Genomic DNA, 24,719 nt, shown 5'->3' on the forward strand with positions numbered 1-24,719 from the left:
GCAGTGATCCCTGTGTGCGCAGAGCTGATGGTTTAAACTGTGCTGACTGGGTGGCACCACTGCGGGGCGCTGCTGCTGCTGGCTGTGAGCTCACAAAGTGCAGCACAGCAGATAAATTGAGCCTTTGTGAATTCTGTAGAAGTACACTGCCTGAGGGAATTACCCAGAATGCATAGCACAGACTTGCCCTCTGACCCTCGTTATTGCGTGTAGCTTTATAAACCTGAGTAACAGCACATCAATCTACCAGCAGTCTGTCACGTCACATGACTCATGGCCTGTGTGATGGATGTGAATCTGTGAACATCCTGCTGATAAACCCAGAGTTTGATCCTGTAACAGCTGAAGAAATCAGTGTGAATGATGGTGGAAGCGTTCGTGTGATCGACCCTCAGAAACCAGCTCTGATTTAACACACACAGTTAACATGTGAGTGATGTAACTGACCTGAGGTCTGCTGACTGATTAACAGCTGGATTCAGTCTGAGCTGACCCTGGCCTGACCCCGCCCCCTCCACATGCTGTCCTTCAGCTGTAGGAAGCAGCTCCGATACCGGAGTCTCCATCAACACCTGAACACTTCGCCTGACCTGCTGAACACACGACTGTGGACAAAGAAGACCTGATCAATCAGTCAATCAATCAGAAACACAACCTGCTGAACCGCCTGACTCATCAGACAAACACACAGCTTCTATCAGATGCTTTTGATCATTTTTCAAGTGCATTGTGGGTAATACAAGCAGAGGCAAAAATGACGCTGAGTGCATCATTAGGCGGAGCTGCAGATGAAGCGATGACATCATCATGATTGGAGTGTGTGTGTGTCCACAGTGTAATCTCTAATCCCACTGAAAAACATACTGCCAACAAACAGCTGGAAACACACACGTTGGTCTTTGCATACATGTGAGGACCATCTTGCCAACAATCACCAGTACAGACAGACAGACAGTTGCAGACAGATGTGTGGACTAGGAAACATGTTTATGTAGCAGTTTTGTATCCATCATAATGTCCTTACATGTAGAAATGTCCTCACTACAGTGACTAAACCCTGTCCTCAAGAAGAAATCTTTCAAGTCCTTAAAAATTAAAAATGGACTTAAAAATGTCCTCATAAACAAAAGTGTGTTCAGATACAAAGGTCCGTGTTTCTCCAACATCTGTACGGTTCTTAAACACTGATCTTTGTGCTCACAGAGAAATCTGTGCTTTTGTTTCTTTACAGGAAAGTGTCCAAGAATCTAAAAATGTCCTCAACTTATAAAGATTTCCTCTCCCTGTCCTCACTTTGTAAAAATAAACTAAGATTTAAAACACTTTACTTATTCTCAAACTTGGTGGATTCCTGTGTGAGGCAGGAATACAATCTGATACAATCTGGATGTTAAATCTAAAATCAAGCAGGTGTTGTGGTGTGAGCTGGTAAAGATTTCCTGTGTCTGTGTTAGAGCAGCTACAAACAGCAGAGGCTGGTCAGGATCCATGATTTATCCACATCCATTCAGCACAGCCGCAGTCCTTTGGATGAGCTCTGTGTCAGCAGATAGAGGTCAAACAGGTCTGTGTTGTAACTGAGACACTGAGTGTCAGTGGGATCACCTGTGTAAATGAAATATAAATACAGGACTTAAACTGTGCTGATTAAACACAGGATGCAGTTGGCAGTGACTGAGTAATATGGACACATGCAGTTCAGTGTTAAAGCCACAGAAACATTTATTTACCCAAAAATGTCTGAGTTTACAACACTTTAAATAACGTGTGCAGTTACTGTGACTCAGGTTATCATCCCTGCCCCTGAAAATGGTACGGTCCTTTGCCAGGATTGTAATGTGGAAAAAAACACTGTTAAACGTGCAAAACTTGACCCCAGGAAACAAAAAGTATCAATGTTACCTTCACAGGAATCACAACGAGCAAGAAAAATCAGTGTGAGCAGGTGAAACAGTCCTGCCATCAATTTCCCTTCACTCGTCTGAGATATAATAATCTGTATATAAAAATAATAAAGAGATAATAATTTCCATCATGTCCTGGGGCTGGCCTGATGTGGAGGAGGAGAGGAGGTGAAAGATTAAGGCAGCCGTAAAACCCCACCCTGTGGTCATGGGGGTTTCCCTCAGGTGTCAGTGAACACAGGGCTTCTTCTGTGTGTGTGTGTGTGTGTGTGTGTGTGTGTGTGTGTGCCATCTCTGCCAGATGTTTGCATCTCAGGGTTTAAAATGAAATCTGTGGACAGCAGGTGGAGGCTGCTGCCGCTCGGACAGATGATGTGATGGATTACACACAGACGAAGATAAAAGCACAACAGATGTTTACAGATGTTTCCTCCATCGCGTGTGTACTGTTGTATCAGACACACTTCACTCGAGCTGCTGCTGTGAAGGAAACCTCGGCTTTATGAACGTTTAGAGGACGCAGGAACACAAATAGGTTTAATCCACTGCTGCGTGGTGCATTCAGGGCCTTCCCTGAACCAGGACAGGTTGTCTATCTCACTCTACCACTGTCCTCTCTCTCTTTAAAAAGACTTAAGTGTGTGTGTATGAGATTAGAGCTAGATACATGAGGTTGATGGGCAGGACGCCATGTTTAACATCTGTACTCAGACTTTGGTATTTTGGTCTTTTGAATCAGACAGACATGATATCTGCTCTCTGATTGGTGGGATCAGGCCAACAGGATTAATATGAGAGCAGCAGCAGGGACACAGACAGACAGATGAAGGTGGACGGACGCTGCGGGCGACAGGAACCAGACAAACAGGTACGACATGCACATGCTGTAAAACTAGTTTTTTATCATTAAAGGTGAAGTTTGTGTGTAGAGCACAAATTAGGATTAAACTGACTGTTAAAAGTAGACGAGGATCAACAAAACTGTTTGACTACACAGAAAGTGTATCTAACTGTAAGAGTGAGGTCAGCTCCAGTTTGAGGCAGACATGAGTATAAAAATAATCCAAGTTCTGTAAGCATGTTTTGCGGGTATATGCACTACAGCTAATGTGGAGTCTATTACAGATTAATATAATTCCAGCATCTAAAGTGATGCTGCAATCCTGAGGCAGCTGCTGCTGGCATCATCTACACAGCTCTGATAACTGATTGTGTGTTTGCTGATGAAGGAGAAACATGTAGAAATGAAACTGTAGAGGACCAAGAATGGAGCCCTGTGGGACTCCAGACCCTAAACTGAATACAAGAACCATAGCAGCACCATCTGTTGGCTTGTGGTAACCTCATGACAGTGACCTGTCATTTATGGAGTAGCCACAGCCTAGAGCAGAAGAAAAAAATATTCTGCTGGTATTAAAACAACAGCCAGGAATAGCAGGGAAAACCGTGAAAGTCTAAACTGCTACATTTGAGCTCAGATGTGTAAATTGTGTTACAGCGAAGCAGGACATCATCCATACAGGTGTAATTTTATTCTTTTTCAAACTAGAAAGCTGCTGTACTTATCCTTTGTTACAAATGTGTGACCCATCTGCATCGTTATGTGTCAAGAGGTACATGCATGATCATTTTAAGTTTGCTGAAAAAGCTTCTGTATGATAGGATGTTCTTGTGCCAGAGTACAGAAATCAGAGACTGGAACGTTTAGCTTTCTGTTCTGGAAGTTTCTGTACGCATTTGCAGGAAGGCTGGTAAGACTGTGGGATCCTGACAGTCACTGTAGCTACACACAGGCAGCATTTTGCAAACTTGTAAATTATATATCTAAAGCCTGGAACAATAAACGAAACAATACCACACAGCTAATGGGTTCCTGGGTTAAATTGCTGACTTAAGGCCTGTTTTATCATTTCAGTGTCAGCCATGTTTGCGGGTCGGGCGTCAGCCGCAGGAGCCGCTGGACCCTCAGCAGCCGTAGCAGGAAAAGCTGGAAAGTTGTCAGTGGAGGAGCTCTATGGTTTCAGCAAGAAGCCCAAAGTAAACAGGGGGATTTCTGGGAAACCAGAGAAAACCGAAGTGAAGAAGGATGTGAAGGAGAAAGATGAGTCGGTGTTGGCATCTCAGATCCTGGAGGCCGCCCGGAGGCTGATGGAGAGGCGACGCCTTGAGATCTACCTGAAGGAGTGTGACATCACCATGGAGCAGAGGGACATGCAATACAGGTGACATAAAAAGACAGGTGCAGTAACACGGAGTAACCACCAGAGGGCACAGTCACACTGAAACACATAATTTGAACCACATGGCAGTTTGAACTGGTTTTACTGGGCTACAGTGATGAGCTGGTTTTAATGTGAAAATAGCTGAACTGGTTAACCTGGAGAGCAGCTGTTACTGGCCAGACTGGTGTGTGGTGTCCTCCTCGGCTCACTCTGATTGGCTCCTGGAGCTGCTGAGTCACATTTCTGTTATTAGAGACTTTCTGCTCCAGTCGTTTATCAGCTCGGTGAGTGTGTGTGTGTTCAGAGTGAGCGCTGCACCATCCCTGACTTCAGCTAATGTTATCATATATAAAACTGAAACAGTGTAAATACGTGAGCAGCTGGCAGCAGCACGCGAGCCGATACCTGATCAATTGCTCTGCAGACCGAGGTCACGCTACATTACCAAACACAGTTCTGCCTGTGTCTGACAACCTGTAAAATCATTGGGTTTCAGTACAGAGTGATCCTCAGTGAGAGAACAGGTGACAGACGTCCATGTAAACCTCATTAAAAAAACAAAATAAGCTCAGTGTTTCATCAGATTTCCACTGGGACGTCTCCACTGGAGAGTTAGTGCCACTGGCTAAATTCTACACTCAACACAGATGTTTACATAATAATAAAACAGGAGATGCCATAAATCAAATCACTCAGAACTACACTCTTCTTTAATGTCAGCTCTGAATGGGTTTTATTTTTCCATCAATGTATTTTTATTAATAGCTGAAAGTCATCAGACCACTTAGCATTAAGCTGATAGATTTCCAATGAAACTTCTAACAGAAGAAAAAGAAGTCAGTTTTTGCCAGTTTTGAATTGTATTTCTATGGATGCTCACTGTAATAAAAAAGAAAAAAAAATATCTAAACGTGTCTTAAACCTGTAATAATCTAAAAAAATATATAATATGGGAACAGAGATGTGTTATTTTCAAAAAGATTCAATAAAATTAAAATAATGTTTTACAAAAATAGCGTGAATAATAATAATGATAATAATAAAAAATAATAATAATCATTAAACCTGACTTAAGCACTTAAATTGGACAGATTTCAAATAGGACTTCTGAATGAAGAATTAGTTAAAATTATATATCAGCTTTAAAAAATATATTAATGTGCTATTTTCAAATAAACACTGAAATGTATTTACTACTACTACTAATAATTATACTAATAATTCAAATTCTGCATAGGAGTGATAATGGCAGAACAAAAGCTACTTTGCTTACTATTAAAACACAAACAGACAGACGAACAGACAGAATGCAGGCAGAAACCTTCGTTATTAAACGTTAGCGTGTATGTGACGGCCTGTCTCTGCTGAGAGGAGCCTGCAGACAAAGATGAAGGTTTGATGATGATACTTCCTGATCGCTCGGAGGTTCGTGGAGCCACGTTTCTGTGGTGAAGTGTTTGTGATGGAGCAGGAAGAGATGGAGGCAGCGCCTAAGTGTGCAGCTACTCTTGTAATCCACATTAGTGACACCAAACCTTTGGCCTCGGGCGTCCTGCCGAGTCTGCACTCACATCTAATGCACTACTGCAGCGCATTTATGAGCGCACACGAGTGTGTCCCATGGAGGAAGAGGAGTGGGGGAGGGTCTTCATCATCTCGTCATGTGCAGGAAACATCCTGAGAAACTAAAACAATGCCAAAAATCAACTTTCATCAGGTATACGAGAAGGGTTCATGTGTCTTCTTCTTCTCTCAGTTTATTTGAGTCCTCCAAGCTTCAGGATCTTTGTCTTGTAGTTCCTCCTGTGGCCACAGGTGGCGCTGTTTTGTTATCAGTGACAGCAAAAACAAGCAGCCATGACGTTTGTAGTTTTTTTATGGACTTGTAATTTCACTGAAAATCTGAAACATTTCTTATTTGTCCATGTTTTCTCTTTTGTAGTAGCTTTTCCCCCGTTTTTGCTTCTCTCGGGTTGTCTTGTGCTTTATGACCCTTTGAGGGCATGTGTAGTTGGAAAAGTCCCCTCCATGTAACTTGTTGAAATCTCCCAGTTCTTTTAATCTTTGGGCTGAAGGAAGGACAATACTCGGTGTATAAATGCTCAATCAACAATCATTTATTTCCATACAATTCAACACTTATGAGCATTAGAACCATCATGATGGGGAGACCTGCCTGCAGAGGGTCACAGCGAGTCTCAAAATGGTGACGGGTTACACAGCCTCTTATAGCTCCTAGCGGCCCCCACCTTGTCGTAAAAGCCTAAACATTCACATTCTTTCTCTGTTACGGTGCCTAAGTTATGACCTCGGCAGTTGTTTCTCTGCTCTCTGTAAGGTGGGGGTATGGAATGTGGTTTATCTCTTCTGCCCTAGACACCAAGTCTCCTGCCTACAACCTTCTTTTTATGATTCAACAATAAAGCATGTCAAGAAAACAGTGTAACACATTCACGGCAGATCAAGGATACAGAGTGATGCACACTTATCTAATGAACTACAAAAATGATTATGTTCTTTTAACCCAAAAGTATGATGGAAACTAAGCTACATACACAGCACACCATCTAAACTAAAGGATAATATATGTCCTACAGCTGTTATCATAATTCAACTACTTTGATTACATATATAAGGTAACATACGATAACAGAATAATCTCACAAACTGTTTGTGCCTTTGAGGCATTTAAATCATTTTTGTTTTTTATTATTTTTAGACTTAATTGGCTTTTTAGGACCCTTTATGAGTTTTTACATTTTTTTGCTGTTGTTTTTCCTTGTAAAGGTTGTTTTTGTTGGGGGGTCATGTTGTTGTTGTTGTTTTTCTTCATTTCTTGCATCAATTTGATTCCTTTTTCATGTTTTTCTCCTTCTTGTTTCTGTTTTTGTTGTTTTTTTTGTCAAATTTGTTCCATTATTGTTTGTTTTTTCTGTCATTTTTTATTTTTTCACAGTTGTCTTTTTACTTTTTCCTGCCTGCGTCTGTATCTGCTGTTCAGCAATCGCTCTCCGGGGTTTAATAGCTGATGTATGAGGGGTCATTTTTAATTCTTTTTCTTTGCAGGTCGTGATTGCCTCTTGCAGGCATTAATCTGCATGTTTCTCATTAAATGCGATGCAGATGAAGGAGGCTCAGGTGTGCTGGGGCTGTAGGTGAGATCCTTCAGCTGCTTCCAGCTCGCTAACATTAACAGCATGTTTCCCATGATGCTGTCTGACAGTAGCAATTATCACAGTGCTCTCTGCACAGTGACAGCCCTCGCGCTCCCTCTCTCTCTTTCTTTGTTGAATGCTCGCTCGCCCAGTGTGCAGCCAACCAGCTCTGAATAATGACAGGCGGGGGAGGGGCTCCCTCTCTCCCCCTCTCCTGCTCAGCGGCACAGTCCAGAGGACGGACGGACGCCCAGTTCTTCTTCCTGCGTTCATCTCTGCATCGCGTTCCCTCGTCTCTGTTTCTTCTTCTTTGTTGGGACGCTCTTCATCATCTCCTCCTCCTCCTTGTGCTCCTCCTCGGGGCTCCTGCTGTGGGACGGTGGTGTCCGACAGACGGACACACTGAAGGAAAGTTGTTTGCATCTCTTTGATTGGCTGATTGGCTCAAACGCAGAGGGTGGACTCAAACTTGACATCCCACTCATGAATTCTTTCCATCGTAACCATAGCGACTGGCATCCTTGGCGGCAGCGGCGGTCTCCTCATCATGCTTTGAGACTTTAGAACTCTTTGTATAATCATAAGGTTTGTTACCGCGGCAATCAGGATGCAGGTGTCCATAGCATGTAACATGGGAGGAGGTGGGGGCGGTGGAGGGGCCAGCGAGCACCAGCTGAAGGAGCGGAGGGCGGCGGCGAACACCAGCAGCGCCCCCATCTGCCAGGTAAAGGTCAGGGCCGAGCCTTCGGAGCGGAACACCCTGCTAGGCCACGCCCACATGAAGGAGGCTCTCGGGCGTTATAGCAACATGAAGTACAGGTGAGGCAGTGAGAGTGACACAAAGAGGTGGTCATGTGACCCGACAGGTGCAGAGCGTGACTCAGGTTCATGTTTCATACACGCGTGTGTGTGTGTGTGTGTGTACCCGGGGTCGTTCTGTCAGGACCAACAACAACGAGCTAGTACAGCAAACCGATCAGAGATATTGACCCGCCCCCTCCCTGGCATTGATTCTATTCTATATTGCTGATTGATGCGTTTGGTAGAGCCGATCAGGTGACATGGATGTAGTCTGAATACTGATTAGTCGGGTTAAATATTAATGGTCTGAAGCCAGATATTGATACGAGTGTGTGTCTCAGGGCGACTCGTCTCTCAGATATTGATGACTCAAAGCGAGGCTCAGAATTGATCCTGATTGAATATTGATGAATTCATCGTGGACTGTGACCTGGACTCAGGCGTTAACATCAGTCACCATAAACATGAAGCACATGCAGTGAGCTGACACCAACCTGGGCACAGACTCACGAGTACCTCGGACGTCTGTTTGACTGACTTTCAGATTATGACTCACATATGAAGATCAGAGCTTGTACTAGACCAAGAATAAAGTGGACGTGGACATAAATCTCTAACACCAGGACTTTATCACTGACATAAAAGTGTCCCATCTAATGATTTTGTCAGGATTTGCATTTGGACATGAAACTTTGGATGTTTGTTTGACATGAATATTGCTGACTATGATTCTCATGTTAGCATTGAAAGCTTGGTCTCAGGTACTAAAACCGATGACTTGGAATCTCCGTGTCTTTCTACCTGTTGATCCTGACTTCACGTACATCATTGACTTGATTTTGACTCAAGCACAAGTGACTCGGACTCTACTGACACTAACCTGGGCCTTAATGTCTCAGACGTGTGCATGAACGTCTATCATTTGGACTCAATCAAACATATAATATCAATCACGTTTGACTTGCCAGTTTTCTTAAACGTGATTATTGAGGACCTGGACTGTCACAGCCAGAGCAAGACTGACGAACTCGGACCGGAGCTCACACGTAAGCACAGAAATAGTGTGGTTTACAAGACTTTATTACAATGAAGCACGTTATTGACATCCGGCTATGAAGGAGTATTGATGACAGTGTTGCTTGGTTTCATGTCTTGGGCTAAGACTACATTTTAAAACCAGTGGCTTGGATCTGGTATGAATCCTGTTGTCTCAAGATGAAAAATGACTTTATTTTAGAAACAAGCTTGAATTATGCGTCTGCGGGAAATCAACGACAAAACTCAGGGCATAACTGGAAACTCCTTTTAGCCCCATATTCTTCCACGTCACCTGACGTGAGCCTCCCGAGAATGCGGCTAAACGCAGACTCGATGCAATGACTGGATGATTTGTGAGGTTAGAGCTCTGGGTTAAAAGAGGTTTCCACTTACATCACAAGTTACAGTATAGATTTCCTGCAGAAGTCTAAATCACGCTTTGGTTGTGGACTTGGACTACATGCACGATTCACTTGACTGTAATTGATTTTAGACTTGACCCAGACTTGGAAATAATGCCTTTGAACTGCATGATAAACTCTTACTGTCTGCTGACTTGTTTGAAGACAGTAGAACAAAGTCGGACTCTAATATATATATATATATATATATATATATATATATATATATATATATATATATATATATATATATATATATATATCAATTATTATCTATCCAACCTGACTTGAACTTTAATGTAATCTATCTGATGTGCACACTGTAAACAGCTTCTGTCCAGTAATTTAGTCTCAGACTGCTTTTTTTAAACTGCTGAGTTTAATCAGGGTTGTAATTATTGTTGCTTGGATGTGTCCTTAACTTTAGGCTTTACTCCTGTAAAATAACTCAATGAAATACTTGAAGTACAGTTTTTAAAAACTGCTGGATTTACCTTGAACTTTAATGTGAATTTGGATGTTTTCAGCTCAGACGTGTTCCTAGACTTAACTTTAACTTGGACACTGACATGAATATGTTTTCAGCTTGGACTCATATTTGAGTCATCATTGATGATTTCAGACTCGACTTTGAATGTCGATTGTTGAAACCTCTGTGCCAACACGAGCAGGTCCTGTTCAATGAGCTGGTGTAAGACTTGGTAACTTGCATGTGAATCTTGTTTTCTTGCCTCAGACTTAGAGGTAAATGTCATGGATTTGTACTTATTCCACTTGGATGTGAGCCTTTGTTTGATCTTGAACACAAGCGCCTCGGTCTTGGATGTGAATGAGTGTTGCAGACTTGAATTACTCGAGTCAGTTTACGTGTCAGACTTTAATTGAGTCTCTTTCTGTTCGATCACTGAAGCGTGTCGCTGGTTTTCAGACTGAAGGTCATTTCATCAGAGCCAGACTTGAACAGAGGGGAGGTGGAGGTGTTTCTAAAGCGGCCGGCTGATGTTTGGATGTTTGTGTCTGGCTGTGTTTGATGTGTGAAAACTGTAAACGTCAGTAAAAACACAGCTGATTGGTCAGCTGCTGCTGCTGTTGGGGGTATTTTTAGCAGCGCCGTCTGAAGCTGCTGTTTGTGGTATTTTTTATCCTGACATGAAAGATGCGCTCCCTCCTTCATGTATGTTCTGTACCATCTGCACAGCGTTAATCAGCCTCAGCTCTGTGACCTCTGACCTCACACTCATGTTGATGAATGTACAGCGAGTTTGCTTAAATTAAAGGCACTGCTGTAATCCCACTGTGCGATAAGTTGATTGGTTTCGACATAAAGCTTTAAACCATCCTGACTGATGACCACAGCTCCCATCATGCACTGCTGCTGACTCCAACAGTGACTTTAAATCTTCCTGCTGTTGCTCCCTAACTGCAGCGGCAGCAGTCCTCGTTAGCCTGGCTGCAGACCTCAGTCTGGCCCTGAATGACCTCAGTGTGCTTTATTGCCACTGAGCACATTAACAAGGTGATGACCAATGAAATCATGTGGAGGCTGTTGATGCTGTGGTTTATATTTGCAGTAAAATGACTCAAACCTTCACTGTATCAGCCTGACAAGAGCAACAAATCAATTAGACGCTAACGCGATCAAATCATCGATAAAGCTACGACGCTGACCGTCTGCACACAAAGCTAATGTTGGTATTTAATGATGTACTCAGCAAGTGAAAGATCTCAAAATCCCTTTTGGGGTTGGATTCAGCATAAAGCTGCCTAATCAAACATGCGGCGCTACCTGCTGCCGTACCTGCTGTTCCCGACTGTTCCCGACTTTTCCCGACTGTTCCCGACTGTTCCCGACTGTTCCCAGCTGAAACTAGCATCTTTCTCTGTCCAGGACAATGATGCAGTCCATTTACCCCTTTAATGATCATACAGACTGGGTGGACTTAAATACATCGGAGCACGGATGTTTGAACTTGGGAATGATGTCAAACCCGAGTTAGTGTGTTCCAGATAAAGCGAGGAAACACGGGACTTTTTAGGTATCACCAGCAATACATGATAATACCTAACATCAGTGCAGAACATTCATAGAGTCCGATCAGTGCACTGCTTACTTACTGAGTCACAGGTATGTAACGATAGAAGTACACCTTAAAGTTTTGGTACTGTTGACCTTTAGTGCCACCATCTTGAATTGTTAACTTGGAGCTGTTCTGGCTTTCTTAGTTGGAAATGTGAGTTGATGGGACTTTCCAGACTCCATTTCTGACTGGGAGCTCAACTTATTCTAGCCCAAAGTGGTTATGAGGAGTTACGGTAAAGTGAAGCACACACAGTAAACTGTAGGCAGAGCTGATTCTTCTGCCTGTGCTCAGACGACAGTACCTTCAGAAGGCTTCATGCTCTACATCAGCGGTCCCCAACCCCCGGGCCTCGGACCGGTACCGGTCCGTGAGTCGTTTGGTACCGGGCCGCGAGAGTTGAGGCTCAGGTGTGAAATGTATGGTTTTCAGGGTTTTTATCGGTTTTCAGCGTTATTTTGTTATCGTTTTTATCATTTACTCTGTTTTCCTGGGTCTTTTCACGTGTGTTATGAATAAATTTTCTTTTTTTCGGTACCGGTACTAGTTTTATTTTGTTGTATTTATCCGCGACACCTTAAAGGCCGGTCCGTGAAAATATTGTCGGGCATAAACGGTCCGTGGCGCAAAAAAGGTTGGGGACCGCTGCCCTATATCAAATATACCCGTAAAGCTTGTCTTCTCTTCTTTCTGAAACCATTTAAATCTCTCTGGCACAAATGCTAACTGAGTTACGGTCATTTAAAGAGTGCTTGTAAAATGGGCTGATTTAAAAAAAAATGAATACTGAGGAGTCTCCATGAACTTATTTTGAACATTAATAAGCAATCACCAGCCATCTCACGTTTCCAGCCAGCAGGCCCATGAGGTCGCTGCTGTGGTGATCCTCAGAGACTCACCCTGTGGCCATCCCAGCTCCGCTATCTTACCGGTGATGATAGAAGTCTTTGTTCCTGCTAAGGTGGATTTCTGGTTCAAGTGTCTCTGTGCTGAGCTCTTTGAGGCTGCAGAGCAGAACAAGAACCGCTGCAACAAACTGAAGACCAAGAAAGTGGAATTTGAGTCCACAGGATGTGAAACTCAATGAAGAACAACAGCAGCAGCAATAAGAACAAATCGATTGTTAAACCATTAAAAATAAGCACTAAACTTGATCGAACCATCAATCAAACTGGAACCATGAACACTGATCAGTGCAGTGAAGTATAAAAGAAATTAAACCTTTTTAAGTTCTAAAGGTTTACGTATCAGGACATAATAAAAACACTCTGACCTAAATACAGCCTCAGATGAACACATGACATATTACACCGTGTCATCATTTATTTAGCAAAAACTGAATCATGACTGTGTAATATGAATCTGGAGACACAAACTACAATGATGCGGATGTGTGTGGAAAACAGATCCATGTAGTTCAAAAACAAATCTATAAAACAGCATTTACAGTCTGTGAACGATGTTCTAATTGTGCCTTTAAATGATGCATAAATAAATGAATTTATTTGTTAATGTAACAGGAGGGTTAGTCTGACTTCCTGCTGGTGTAATGATCCATCACTGGACCTGCTGATTTGGTTGTTTTGCAGGAACCTTGGGAAATCTGGGCTGAGAGTGTCCTGCTTAGGACTGGGTGAGAGCTGCAGCAGACACACACTGTAAGCACATTTCCATATATCCAGCACACACAGTCAGTGTTACTTTTTTCTGTCTTCACAGGAACATGGGTGACATTTGGTTCTCAGATCTCTGACGAGGTACGAAGTGTTGGTGTGTTTGTTTACCTACACAAATGTGGACCTGGCTACTGCCACTCACCAACGGAGGACCTGCAAACCAAAAGGGTTCAGTTAAAATCAAGCTACAGGGATGTCTAGTGAATTTATTTGAAGTCAGTATATACTTATAACGTGGCTCTTCTAGGTTTGACCCTTTTTCTGCCATTTAAAGTTCAGCTGTACTCTTCATATATCTATTATGAAACCTTGTCAGAGGTGTATTATATGCAACAATTAATTTATTCAATGATGAAGCGTCTGTGATTATTTTGGGAATATTTGAGTCACGTCAGCATGTTTAAATGTTAAAAATAATATAGTTAAAGCACCTGTACTTTTATAAGAACGTCTTCAACAACTGCTTCACATCCTTTCATGTCCATTTTTGGCTCCACTGAAGGCGACCGAGGCTCCGGAGACAGGAAATCAAAGTTCCTGCTTGGAAAGTTTTGAAGGAAAAATCAAAAAGCTGTTTGTCAGGTTTCATTTTAGTTTGAAATTACATTAAAAAATAGATTTCAGTTATATTTCAAAAGAAACGAGGTCCTCACTTGGTCAGTGCAGACAGACGGTCCACTGTTAGTAATGTAGGAATGTGTGAGTGTGTGCTAAATGCATGAACACATATTACATAACCACTTCTGGAGATCTGTGCTTGTATTGATGTGTGTGTGTGTGTGTGTGTGTGTAGATGGCAGAGAGCGTGATGACGGTGGCGTACGACAGCGGAGTGAATTTGTTCGACACAGCGGAGGTTTACGCCTCGGGGAGGTACAGTACCGACTGTCTGTCTGCTCGTCTGATCTCAGCTGGTTCCCGTCCACCTCGCTGCGCCGCAGCCTCAATTAGTCCATAAGAAAGGATGTATAGACCGCTGCAGGGCGGCTGCATGGACACAGTGGAGGTCGCCGGGGGGCGTCGCAGAGTGCACGTTAAAAAACAAAAAACTCACTCAGCCTCTGCTCTCAGAGACATGAAACATACATGTAAACAGCATCCCGGCCTCAGATTCTATTTATAATAAACCCTCCAAGTTCTTCTCTCATAAGAGTTTCTTTGATGGAGTGATTCAGCTTATACACAAAAGATGAATTATCTTAAAGAATTTTTAAGGTTAAATATCTTACATTTATAAGATTGTCAGAAATCTGGATGTAAATCTTTGATTATGTGAGTTTGTGTTTCAGGGCGGAGACGTCTCTGGGAAACATCCTGAAGAAGAAAGGATGGAGGTAAACCAGCTGGTCACTGTTAGCCTGAGAAACCAAGAAAAACAGGATGTAAACTGGAAATATGACCAGTTTCTGAAATCATTTAATTTATATCAACAATGTTTGGGATCGAGAGATTCTGGCTTTAAAACTGGTGAATTAATATTTTACCTAAAGAACTAAACCTGTGTTTATATACATGCTGGCGTTATCCTTTATTTTCTGTTTAGTCCTGTTTTTACATTTTTTAGTGTCTCTTAAATATTTTGATTTGATTTATTTTATTGTGTATTCACTTCATCATTTTTCTGGGATATAAATTTTGTATTTAAATTTATTACAATTTGTTAGACTTTTTAGATTCTTTTAGATTCAGAAATAATGTGTAATTAATGGAAATGATGTTATTTTGCATTTTATCTCATTATTTAAACATTTATTTCTTTCTTCATTACTTTAAAAAATACGATTGACATAATTTTTTACAATAAGAATTATTAAAAATGTTAATTTAATAATATTTACTTTGAATTGTAATTTTATCAACATATTTTTGGGATATTTTTTGTTTCTGGGATTTATTACATTTTTAAAAATAACTGTATTGATTTAAAACAAGATATTAAGTCTATACTAATTTCAGGGATGTTTTGATCCATTTTTTTAGCCTATGCTTAATTTTAATCTTTATCCTATTTAAAATTTTGAATTTATATTGAATTTTTAGTGAGTGATTTTTCTAACACTAAATCTTTAACAGCAAAAATGAGAGAAGTGACTATATTATGATGTCATATTGTATATAAACATGTTTTTAAAGTATACTGAGAGCAGTTTAGTGCTGGAACATAAATAAGTGAAAAATATGATATTTTATAACGTTGGGTTAATGATTTAAACATTGTGTCTGACACAGTGAAGCACAGAGCAGCTGCTACAGTAACCTTATTACATGTTAGCATAAAAACCAGCGTCCAGCTAATGTAAACACAAAAGTTCAGCATGACTCACATTAACACACACACACACACACACACTGCTGTGTTTGCGAGGTCGCTCGCTGTGCTGGACCAAACTCCCAGAATAATAACGTGTGTTTTGTCTTGAAGACGTGTTGATGTGTGACTCAGCAGATTTTCCCTCCATCCGTCTCCTCCACCTCATTTTAATCTCCATCGTTTCCTCCCCTCCCTCCAACTGCGCTCCATCTCTCACACTGACTGATGGCGGTGCAACAGCAATACCACTGAAATAACTTGTGTGTGTGTGTGTGTGTGTGTGTGTCTCCACCAGGAGGTCCAGTTATGTGGTGACCACTAAGCTCTACTGGGGCGGACAGTGAGTGATGCTTTCATATTACTATAATCACGAGTGCCTGCACTGTTCTCAGATCAGCTCTGACTGCAGATACATCAGACTGAAGCTGTGTGGATGTGTGTGTCACAGGTGCTTCTGCACCATAGGTCAGTGAAATATAATGACTAGCACAAAGACTCGGTCGGAAACACTGAAAACTGGAACAGCTGAAACTACAACGACACAGGAAACAAAGATTTAGCTTACTGTTCATGACCACTGACAACAGACTGTATATGAAAGATGGGCTTCATGCTATATGATTGGTTTAGGTCAAGGCGGGGGTGGGATTATATCAGGAATCAGCTCTGAACTCTTTTCTCTAGGGGTGGAGGACAGACTGATGGATGAGGTCTGTCAGGAGTCTCTGTGGGCAACACTGAGACCTGTGGTGAGAGTAGGGAGCAGGTGGAGGAGAGCCTGGAGAGGTGGAGGTATTCACACAAGGAATACGTGTGTGTGAATGAGAGAGAGACGGGTGGAGGAAGGTGCAGGAACAGGGGGAGTGAAGGTGGGGGAGTCTACTAGGGGTCAGGGCAAGAAGAAGGTGAAGATTAGAGACACGACAGGGTGGAGTAGGCGGAGACAAGTGTCGGAGCTCCTCTCCATCCACTGGAGTGTGACAGAAGGAAGCAGCAAGAGTGAAAGAATTAACGATTTAAAGATGGAGGTGAGACCTGCTGCGGCCGAGGGGAGCTTCATGGAGGACATGCAGACGGTCGGTGTAACAGAGGACACTGAGGTCGGAGGAGGTGTAGGCAGGCGGGCTGCTGTAGCTCCCCCTAAAGGAGCAGCTGAAGAGAGAAGAAGAGATTAGTTACAGTAACAGTGTCCTCTCTGCACTGTGCACAGAACCTGTGTCGACTACATGACATTACAGAGCGCTCAGTGTGCTGTTAAAGTCACGTGACTGTGGCGTGTTTAATGTTTCAGTTCTTCTGTGAGGTCATCACCGTGACATCACCGTGACATCACTGTTTGTTTGTTTACAGGGCAGAGACGGAGCGAGGGTTGTCACGGAAACACATCATTGAAGGTAAATCCCCTTCAAACACATTGTAAATATCCTCCACACCGTTTGCACACTTCTCCTACATTACCCAGAATCCTCTGCACATAGTTCATACACAGCTCTGAATGGTGTGGAGGAGCTCGAGTACATTTACTCGGATACTCTGCAGCTCAGAGTCGCATGTGAGGAGGCCGAGCGAGGACGAGCGGTGAAAAGTCAGAGACTAATTACTGTCAGCGGTCAGTCAGTGTCCTCTGTCAGCTGCTGGAGGTCGTCGAGGCTTTAAGAGGCTCAGTCACACTGAGACAGGATTAGGAGTTACACACATTCACACACACACACTGTAACACACACACACACACTGAGCAGCATCAATCATCCGTCCCACTGAAAGCTGCTAACAGCTCAGTTCACTTAAATCACTCTCTGAAATGCTAAGTGCTAAATTTACCCCTGAGAGCGTGGCAGGAAGTTGTCGTGATGCTGACAAACTCTCATCTTTGATGAACGTCTCTGCAGCAGCTGCTCACAGACACTCACGGCCTCCTCGTGGAAACCTCCAGTTATTTATTCATCTGCTGAAGCAGCAGGACAGTAAATGCACCGCTCGTGTCGCTGATGTAAAGCCTGGTTCAGGCGTCAGACTAATCTAGCAGCAGCTCTGCTTTTATGATTCGTCCTGTAAAAGCAGGAAGTCCTAACGTTCTCTGGAGGTTTTCTAAAGGACGCAAATATCCTCAACCTTCACACAACAGTTGGTACATTTGTGGGCGGGGCTACAGTGGCTGCAGAAAGGAGGTGGAGCTTTCTGTTAAAATGTTACACCTGTAAAACAGCTGGTATACACGACAGAAGTGAAAGAAGTATTCAGAGGCTTCGTGTCTTCATGGTTTAAACATTCACCTCACAATCAGAGGATTGCAGGTTTGATCCCAGGAGGACGCAAATCAGGAGTGAGTCACACGTGTGCACGACTATCTGTAAGGGAGCAGCTGGACACAGCAGCTTCATCACAATCGTTCCTGTTTGAGCAGAAAGTGCAGCTCGTCTGTTTTCTGCAGCACTTTGAGGATTTTTGAGCGCACAAACATTCTGAGTGTTACAGTAATGAGAACGCTGCTTAGCTGGCACGTTGGTGATGATGTAACACCACAGCTGATTGATAGGGTCAGACCACAAAGACAAAATGCTGGACCTTCACAGGGTCCGGTTCTTTATGTTGGACTACACTGGCTGTGTTTGAATCACTTCTCACAGATGTGCCAGCAGCAGAATCTGCCTGTGCTGATCTTTTAAGTCTGGATAAAGTAGCAGTAATCCAGGACGTTGAGCCTTCGCCGCGCTGCTGCTGAGCGTCATTCAAACCCTCCGAGTCCTCCGAGCGTCCTTCACGAGGTCGTCTGAGATAATTCCTGCCGTCAGCTCACACCAAAAACAGTCATCGCGCCACAAAACAACAGCAGAAACAACAGAAAGAGCAGACGCAGGTTTCCGTGGAGCTGTCAGAGATGCACACGCTCACAGCGTCTCTGCTGACGGTGCAGGTGGAGGAGGCGCCCACCACATTTCCCACGCACCTCCAGCTTTTACACCAGCAGAGCATCTGATCACTTTCATGTGCAGCGCTGATCAGAAACACAAAATTCAGTGTCTGCAGGAGAGAAAATGATTCAGTGTGAGCCATACGGAGGCCCGCGAGGGCCAAACTCACAGATGCTGCAGGGCTGAGTGACAGCTGCACTTTGTGTCCTTCAGGCTGGAAATAAAACGGATTTTATTATTTGATTGAATTATGGCGGCATGCTGAGAATGGCCATCTGCGTGTGTGTGTTGCAGGTCTGCGTGGCTCGCTCTCCAGGTTACAGCTGGAGTATGTGGACATCGTTTTCGCCAACAGAACAGACGTGAACGCACCGATGGAGGGTCAGCGTGCACAAGCACACGTGCACAAACACACGTGAACAAAGTAGCTCCACATGGAGACAAAATAAAACAGTATTTAAAGTTTTCAGTAACTGAAAGCTACAGCTCATCACGTTTAGTTAATGAAACTTTAAAAAAGAGAAACAAACCTGTGCGCTCTTAAAGCTCTGGGCTGCTTCACGCCTGAAATAAAAATGGAGGAAACTGTGAAGCGCCTTGTAGTGCTGTGATGTCCTCACAGAAATGAGTTTCACTGCAGCAGACAAATGTAAACGTTTAAAATGGAACTTTATCTACTGTCTCAGTGCGTTCTGTCTAAACATGATGAACATGAAAACATCATTTTTCCTGTTCTGGATGAAGCAGAGCAGCAGAGCCTCAGTCTGTGTGCAGCTGGGACTCACTGCTTTCTGTTTGTTGCAGAGATCGTTCGAGCCATGACCTTCGTCATCGAGCAGGGCATGGCCATGTACTGGGGGACGTCCCGCTGGAACGTGGTGGAGATCATGGTAACACAACTCACAGCTGTGAGACCTGCACAGCTTTACTCTGAGCTTTGACATTTATGTTCCTGATACTGTATATTAAAATAAATAAATATAGATAGAGATGAGCTTTTATCTCACAACAGATTCATTAATGAAACAGCCGAGTGTGTCTCACCTGTGTGTCCACCAGGAGGCGTACTCCATTGCACGGCAGTTTAACCTGATCCCTCCGGTGTGCGAGCAGGCCGAGTATCACTACTTCCAGAGAGACAAAGTGGAGCTGCACCTGCCCGAACTCTACCACAAGATCGGTACACACACACACACACACACACACGGTTTCTCAGTTATCTCATCAGTGTCTGAGGTTTCTTATACAAAGCCGAACACAGAACTGTGATGATCGCACACAGCACAGTTACAGGACCTTTCTGCTCGGCCTTATAAACCACGTCCTGCATCATCAAAGTAAACCAGGAGCAGTCTGAGCTGCAGCAGACTGGAGGAGCTGGACTCAAACCATCAACCCTTTGAGTAGCAGACAGCTGCCTCTAAATCCTGAGACGCCTTTAACGGCTTCATGAAGACACAGCTGAGACTCAGTGGAACCCTGAGGAGTACCGGGGCTACGGGAGATAACAGAGCTGCTTCACTGCTGCTGATAATACATCACATTCAGTGTCAAAGTTCACGTTCACTCTTTATTTATGAGCACATGAACGTGATTTCCCATATTTATTCTCAAAGTGAAGGTTTCTCTGCGTCAGCTGATTTTGGAGGTTAAACACACAGTTTGGCTGAGTGTAGCTAACAGACTGATGAGCACAGCCCTGTTTTTTAACCACAGACAGCTGCAGTGTGCAGGTCTGAAACACCAGTCAGTGCTAGAGTGCATTAAATATGCATTCCTCTTTATGACCAGCAGGGGGCTCTGTAAACTTGTCCCTGATGTGTTTCTGGTCTCAGTTGCAAGTTCCAGGCCTTACTAAATAAAAAAATCATGTTCAGTTTGGAAATTTGGTCTCATTAGAATCAGGAAGGAGGGTTTCGGAGCTCATGAGCTGACAAGTGAATGATGACAGTGGTTTTACAGCCAATTTCAAAACATCACCCTGGTGAAAGCTGTCAGCTCGAGGCTCGTCTGGCTGCTTTTACCTCGTCCAGCTTCCACTAACTTCCAGCTGTGGTTACATTTATGTGACAGGACGTTTCTCTGTGGAGTGACAGTCAAAACTCAGAGGGGAACCACCCCTGGCCACCTCTTTAGCTGTGGTCCTGGTCACTGACCATGAACCTGCTTTAATCTCATCTCATCTCTTTGATCTCATTGGCCAGGTAGAAGGCTGAACTGCATTAACAACTGTAGTGGGAGCTGTGGGAGCTGTGGGTTGTATGGGAATGTTTACTGTTGCTCACAGGTCACTTTGACAGAGTACAGCTGTGTGATCAGCGGTTGTGTGTCTGTTGTTCTGTCAGTAGCTGTCACTGATGAGCTCTCAGGCTGGTGCGATGATGAAATGTTGCTATGTGTCTTTAACTGGACGCTGAGACCCAGTCAGGTCTGTGGGGACAGCAGCTGTTCAGGTCCGCCTCTAAATTTAGACCCATTTAACAAAAGTGCTCCAACATGAGGTCTGTGTGTCTGTCAGGTGTCGGAGCCATGACCTGGTCCCCGTTAGCTTGCGGCCTACTGACGGGCAAATACAACGAGGGCGTCCCTGAGAGCTCCAGAGCTGCCATGAAGGTACAAGCAGCACAAACACCATCAATCAGAGCTCGGAGCAGCACAATGAGGCCATCTGTTACCCTGCTGATCAATACTTGTGTGTGTGTGTGTGTGTGCAGGGCTACGCTTGGCTGAAGGAGCGCCTCTGCAGTGATGAGGGGAAGAAGCAGCTCAGCAAAATCAAAGAGCTCCACCTGCTGGCTGACAGGCTGAACTGCACAGCTGCTCAGCTGGCCATTGGTAATCTTACAGCATCACAAGTGTGTGTGTGTGTGTGTGTGTGTGTGTGTGTGTGTGATATTAACCCCTGATGTCTCTGTGTGTTTGCCAGCCTGGTGTCTCCGCAGTGAAGGCGTCAGCTCGGTGCTGCTCGGCGTCTCCAACACAGAACAGCTGCTTGAGAACCTCGGCTCTGTCAGGGTAACAACATGGCACTGAACCTTCACCTTTGACCTTTAACCCCGAGTACACGTTACAGCTCCTGGAACGTTTCTGAGATCTTCAAGATCCGCAAACAGCGAGGGAACATCTGAGGGAACTAATGCAGATTTAGCCTCAGTCTGGAATAAACATATATATATATATATATATGTTTATATATATATATATATATATATTTATTTGTATATTTATTATGACGAGATGGCTGACTGAAGTTTACAGTTTCTGAATAAACTCAGAATAATAAACAATAGCTAAAACTACAGCAAAGACAGAAATATGACAGGAAGTTCACATTTTAAATAAAAAAATCAGCTGTTAAAGACAAAAAATGCTACAATAGCAGGAAACAACCAGTCAGAGGTCCAGTCTGAGGCCTGTGATTGGTAGCCACTAACCACTTCCTGTTCTGTCCCTCAGGTGCTGTCTCAGCTGACTCCGCCCCTCATCGCCGAGATGGACGCGTTGCTGGGCAACAAGCCAAGAAATGTGAAGAAGGAGGCGAGAAGATGAAGATGAGGAAGAGTTCAGACTGTAGATAATCAGAAATATTTATTCTTGTATTAATCTTCACATCTTCATTAATACAGTAAAATATTCAGATGGATAAACTGTGACACGAAAACAGTTAAAAACAGAGAAAAATAACGAGAACATTTGAAGCTGGTATCAAAGGAAACTTTTATTTTGAAGGTAAAACCATTAAAATATAAATATGTTTGTTTCCTAGTTAATAATGTAGGGATTTATGGAAGTTCCTTAATTAAACAATGTTTGTGAGGAGCTGCAGAAATAAAAATCTAGATTTTATGAAACTGTGAAACACATAAATATGTATAACAATAAAACGTGTATCCGTACAAACAGAAGCACAAACTTTTTTCTAGTTAGGAAATAATAACTTGGTTTTATTTTGTAAACAATCACAAATATCACATGAACGTAGAGTTTTATTTTTATATATTACTATAATTTTTATCATCACATATTAAACTTCGCTGTGAATTACATCCTTGTTTTTTATGATATTAGGAAATTTATGAAATAAAGGCACAAGTAAACTAAATTTAAAATTAGTGTAAAAAACACAATCATGCTTCAAACTTCTGACTCCAGCATAAATATATATAATAAAAGTATTTTTATTTAATCCAGAGTTTTTCTTTTAGGCTTTGTTTTTTGGCATACACAGGCTTCCGTATCTCAATAAGCGCTATTTGTATTTCAAAATAAAAGCCTGCTCCTGAGTACTCTGTACTGAAAATATATTTATGAGTATATTTATTGTGAAATTGGAAATGTGTATTTTATGAATGTAGCTGCTGCTCCCTACTGTGTGTGTTTAGATAGAGAAGACATTTAACTCAGTGGTGCTCAACCTGAGGAGACGGGACCTCTCAGGAGTCAGGACCTCCTCACATCTGCAACATCTTGAAGGAAACGAATATACTTTCCATCCCAATTAAAGCGAACACAGTAAGATTAATGTGACTCAGTGGAGGTTACAACATGAACAAAACACCAACAGGTGAACTTTAACCAGGTAGCTGACAGGTGTTTGGACTCAGTTCTCCTGATAGGTGGATGTGAAGCTGTGTGAATCAGGCTGTAAAAATCAGAAACACCACCTGTCAGTGTGGCTGATGTTTGAGTGGAAGTCCCTTCATGTTCCTCAGTGTCCTGTGAAACTGCTGGAACTTGGTTTTCATTCATGTGGCGTCGATAAAGATGGAAGAAAATCTGCTGAATCTGGAGGGTGGAGACTGTTTCCTGTGTCACTGAAGGTTCTCCGTCTGATGCTGGGAGTAGAGCTCATGTTGCAGATCCATCAGTGTGTGCTGGCAGGAGGACAGATCAGCTCCATCAGCTGACACAACAAATTCAAGTCAGTCTGAAGCAGACGTTGATGTTTGCTGTCAGTCTGAGGTCAGAGGGCAGCACAGAGAGGTCAGAGGTCAGACGTGGGTTCTAGACAGATCTGAGCATATCAGCTGGGGTGAAAATGATCCAGAGGTGCACGAGAAGAAGATCAAGAACATTTAACCAGGTGTTTATTCCTATGAATCGGACCTGCTTCACATGGGCTCTGTGTGACTTACGGCTATTTATGTATTTATGTAAACCTGCTGATCAGGCTCAGAGTCAAAGTCAGTAACAGAGACAAACTGCTGTAAATATGTAAAAATAAAATCAATAATAAAGCTCATCCTTGGTGTTTATTACCCAGAGTTTATAATCAGAGTTGATCTTTTAAACACTGAAATAATCAGTATTAATTTTCACTGCATAATTCAAACATTCATAATCAAAACAGTCGAGTTTCCTGATGTTTCCACTCTGCTGGAGCTTTTTGACCCAACCTCAGTTTATTATTTCAGTTTCACTCTGATCAGAAAAATCCAAATTATGCTGTTCTTTAATGAGAATAAAAAATAATAATAAAAATGACCCTTTGAAATAAATACTGTGAGTAACTACACAACATTTATGTTAAAAATATGAAATAATGTGTAAAATAAACACTGTGATTCATTATTGAAGAGTTTTTCTTTGTTAGATCATCACCTGTTTACGCTCACAACAAAGAAACATTATTATCCTTTCAATTTGACTCCACTGATCACCTGACTGAAACTGTGTGACTGTTACCATGACGACCAGCTGGATCACAAAGTTTCCTCCATCTTCCTGTTTAACCCCTCCTACTGCTCTCTGTGTAAGAATACCAATAAAGTTATTTAAATCTGGATGAGAGTGTCTGCCTCTGACCACCAGGTGGAGCTAAAGTCACACAGGAGCTGCAAACAAAGAGCGAGTGAGACTGTAGGTGAGCTGTGATCATGTGAAGCTCCCTCAGGCTCATCTCACTCACTCTGCCCACACTTCTCACTCCTTCTCTGCATGACTACACAAAATATCTCAAATATAATCTTATGATCTTTATCATGAGCAGGTGTGATCTCAGAATCACCCACAGCTGAGTTCTGTGGAAGCATTTTCAGTGACACTGGGCAAACAGAAGCTGCAGGGTCAGTTTTATTGGCTCTGAAGTCACCGGGACCAGGATATAGATATCAGTGTTAGCATGTGTGCTTTCTGTCACACCCAAAAAAGACTGAAGTCCATTTTGGAGCCTGTAAAAACGTCTCTGTCGTTAACACGGTTTTTGAAACAAAGCCCAGAGT

At 42.8% G+C, this 24,719-nt stretch overlaps 1 protein-coding gene across 2 annotated transcripts; it reads left to right on the forward strand.

Moving 5' to 3' along the window:
* The first annotated feature begins 18 nt into the window (after window positions 1–18).
* On the forward strand, window positions 19–24,283 carry LOC146389550 (voltage-gated potassium channel subunit beta-3-like). 2 transcript variants are annotated; one of them, XM_084911208.1, is made up of 15 exons: window positions 19–2,772; window positions 3,820–4,126; window positions 13,189–13,232; window positions 13,319–13,356; window positions 14,069–14,148; window positions 14,565–14,609; window positions 15,882–15,926; window positions 16,937–16,980; window positions 18,793–18,879; window positions 19,303–19,388; window positions 19,558–19,678; window positions 21,017–21,111; window positions 21,213–21,333; window positions 21,425–21,513; window positions 21,955–24,283. In XM_084911208.1, exons 2-15 carry the CDS (start codon window positions 3,828–3,830, stop codon window positions 22,045–22,047), a joined length of 1,287 nt encoding a protein of 428 aa, XP_084767334.1. In that variant the 5' UTR covers window positions 19–2,772; window positions 3,820–3,827; the 3' UTR covers window positions 22,048–24,283. The 2 variants fall into 2 exon arrangements, with proteins under 2 accessions (XP_084767334.1, XP_084767336.1); XM_084911210.1 differs by lacking the exons at window positions 19–2,772; window positions 3,820–4,126 and adding an exon at window positions 7,392–8,100.
* Window positions 24,284–24,719: the final 436 nt, after the last annotated feature.

Source organism: Perissodus microlepis, chromosome 3, assembly GCF_051167445.1.
Source record: "Perissodus microlepis isolate ML-2025 ecotype Zambia chromosome 3, ASM5116744v1, whole genome shotgun sequence".
NCBI classification, from domain to species: Eukaryota; Metazoa; Chordata; class Actinopteri; order Cichliformes; family Cichlidae; genus Perissodus; species Perissodus microlepis.

What these genes read in the sequence shown, in the direction of transcription:
- LOC146389550 (XM_084911208.1), top strand. Translation starts at nt 3,828, where the DNA reads ATGTTTGCGGGTCGGGCGTCAGCCGCAGGAGCCGCTGGACCCTCAGCA. An exon ending in CAGAGGGACATGCAATACAG is followed by an intron (nt 4,127 to 13,188) that starts GTGACATAAAAA and finishes GTTGTTTTGCAG; the next exon opens with GAACCTTGGGAAATCTGGGC. An exon ending in CTGAAGAAGAAAGGATGGAG is followed by an intron (nt 14,610 to 15,881) that starts GTAAACCAGCTG and finishes TGTCTCCACCAG; the next exon opens with GAGGTCCAGTTATGTGGTGA.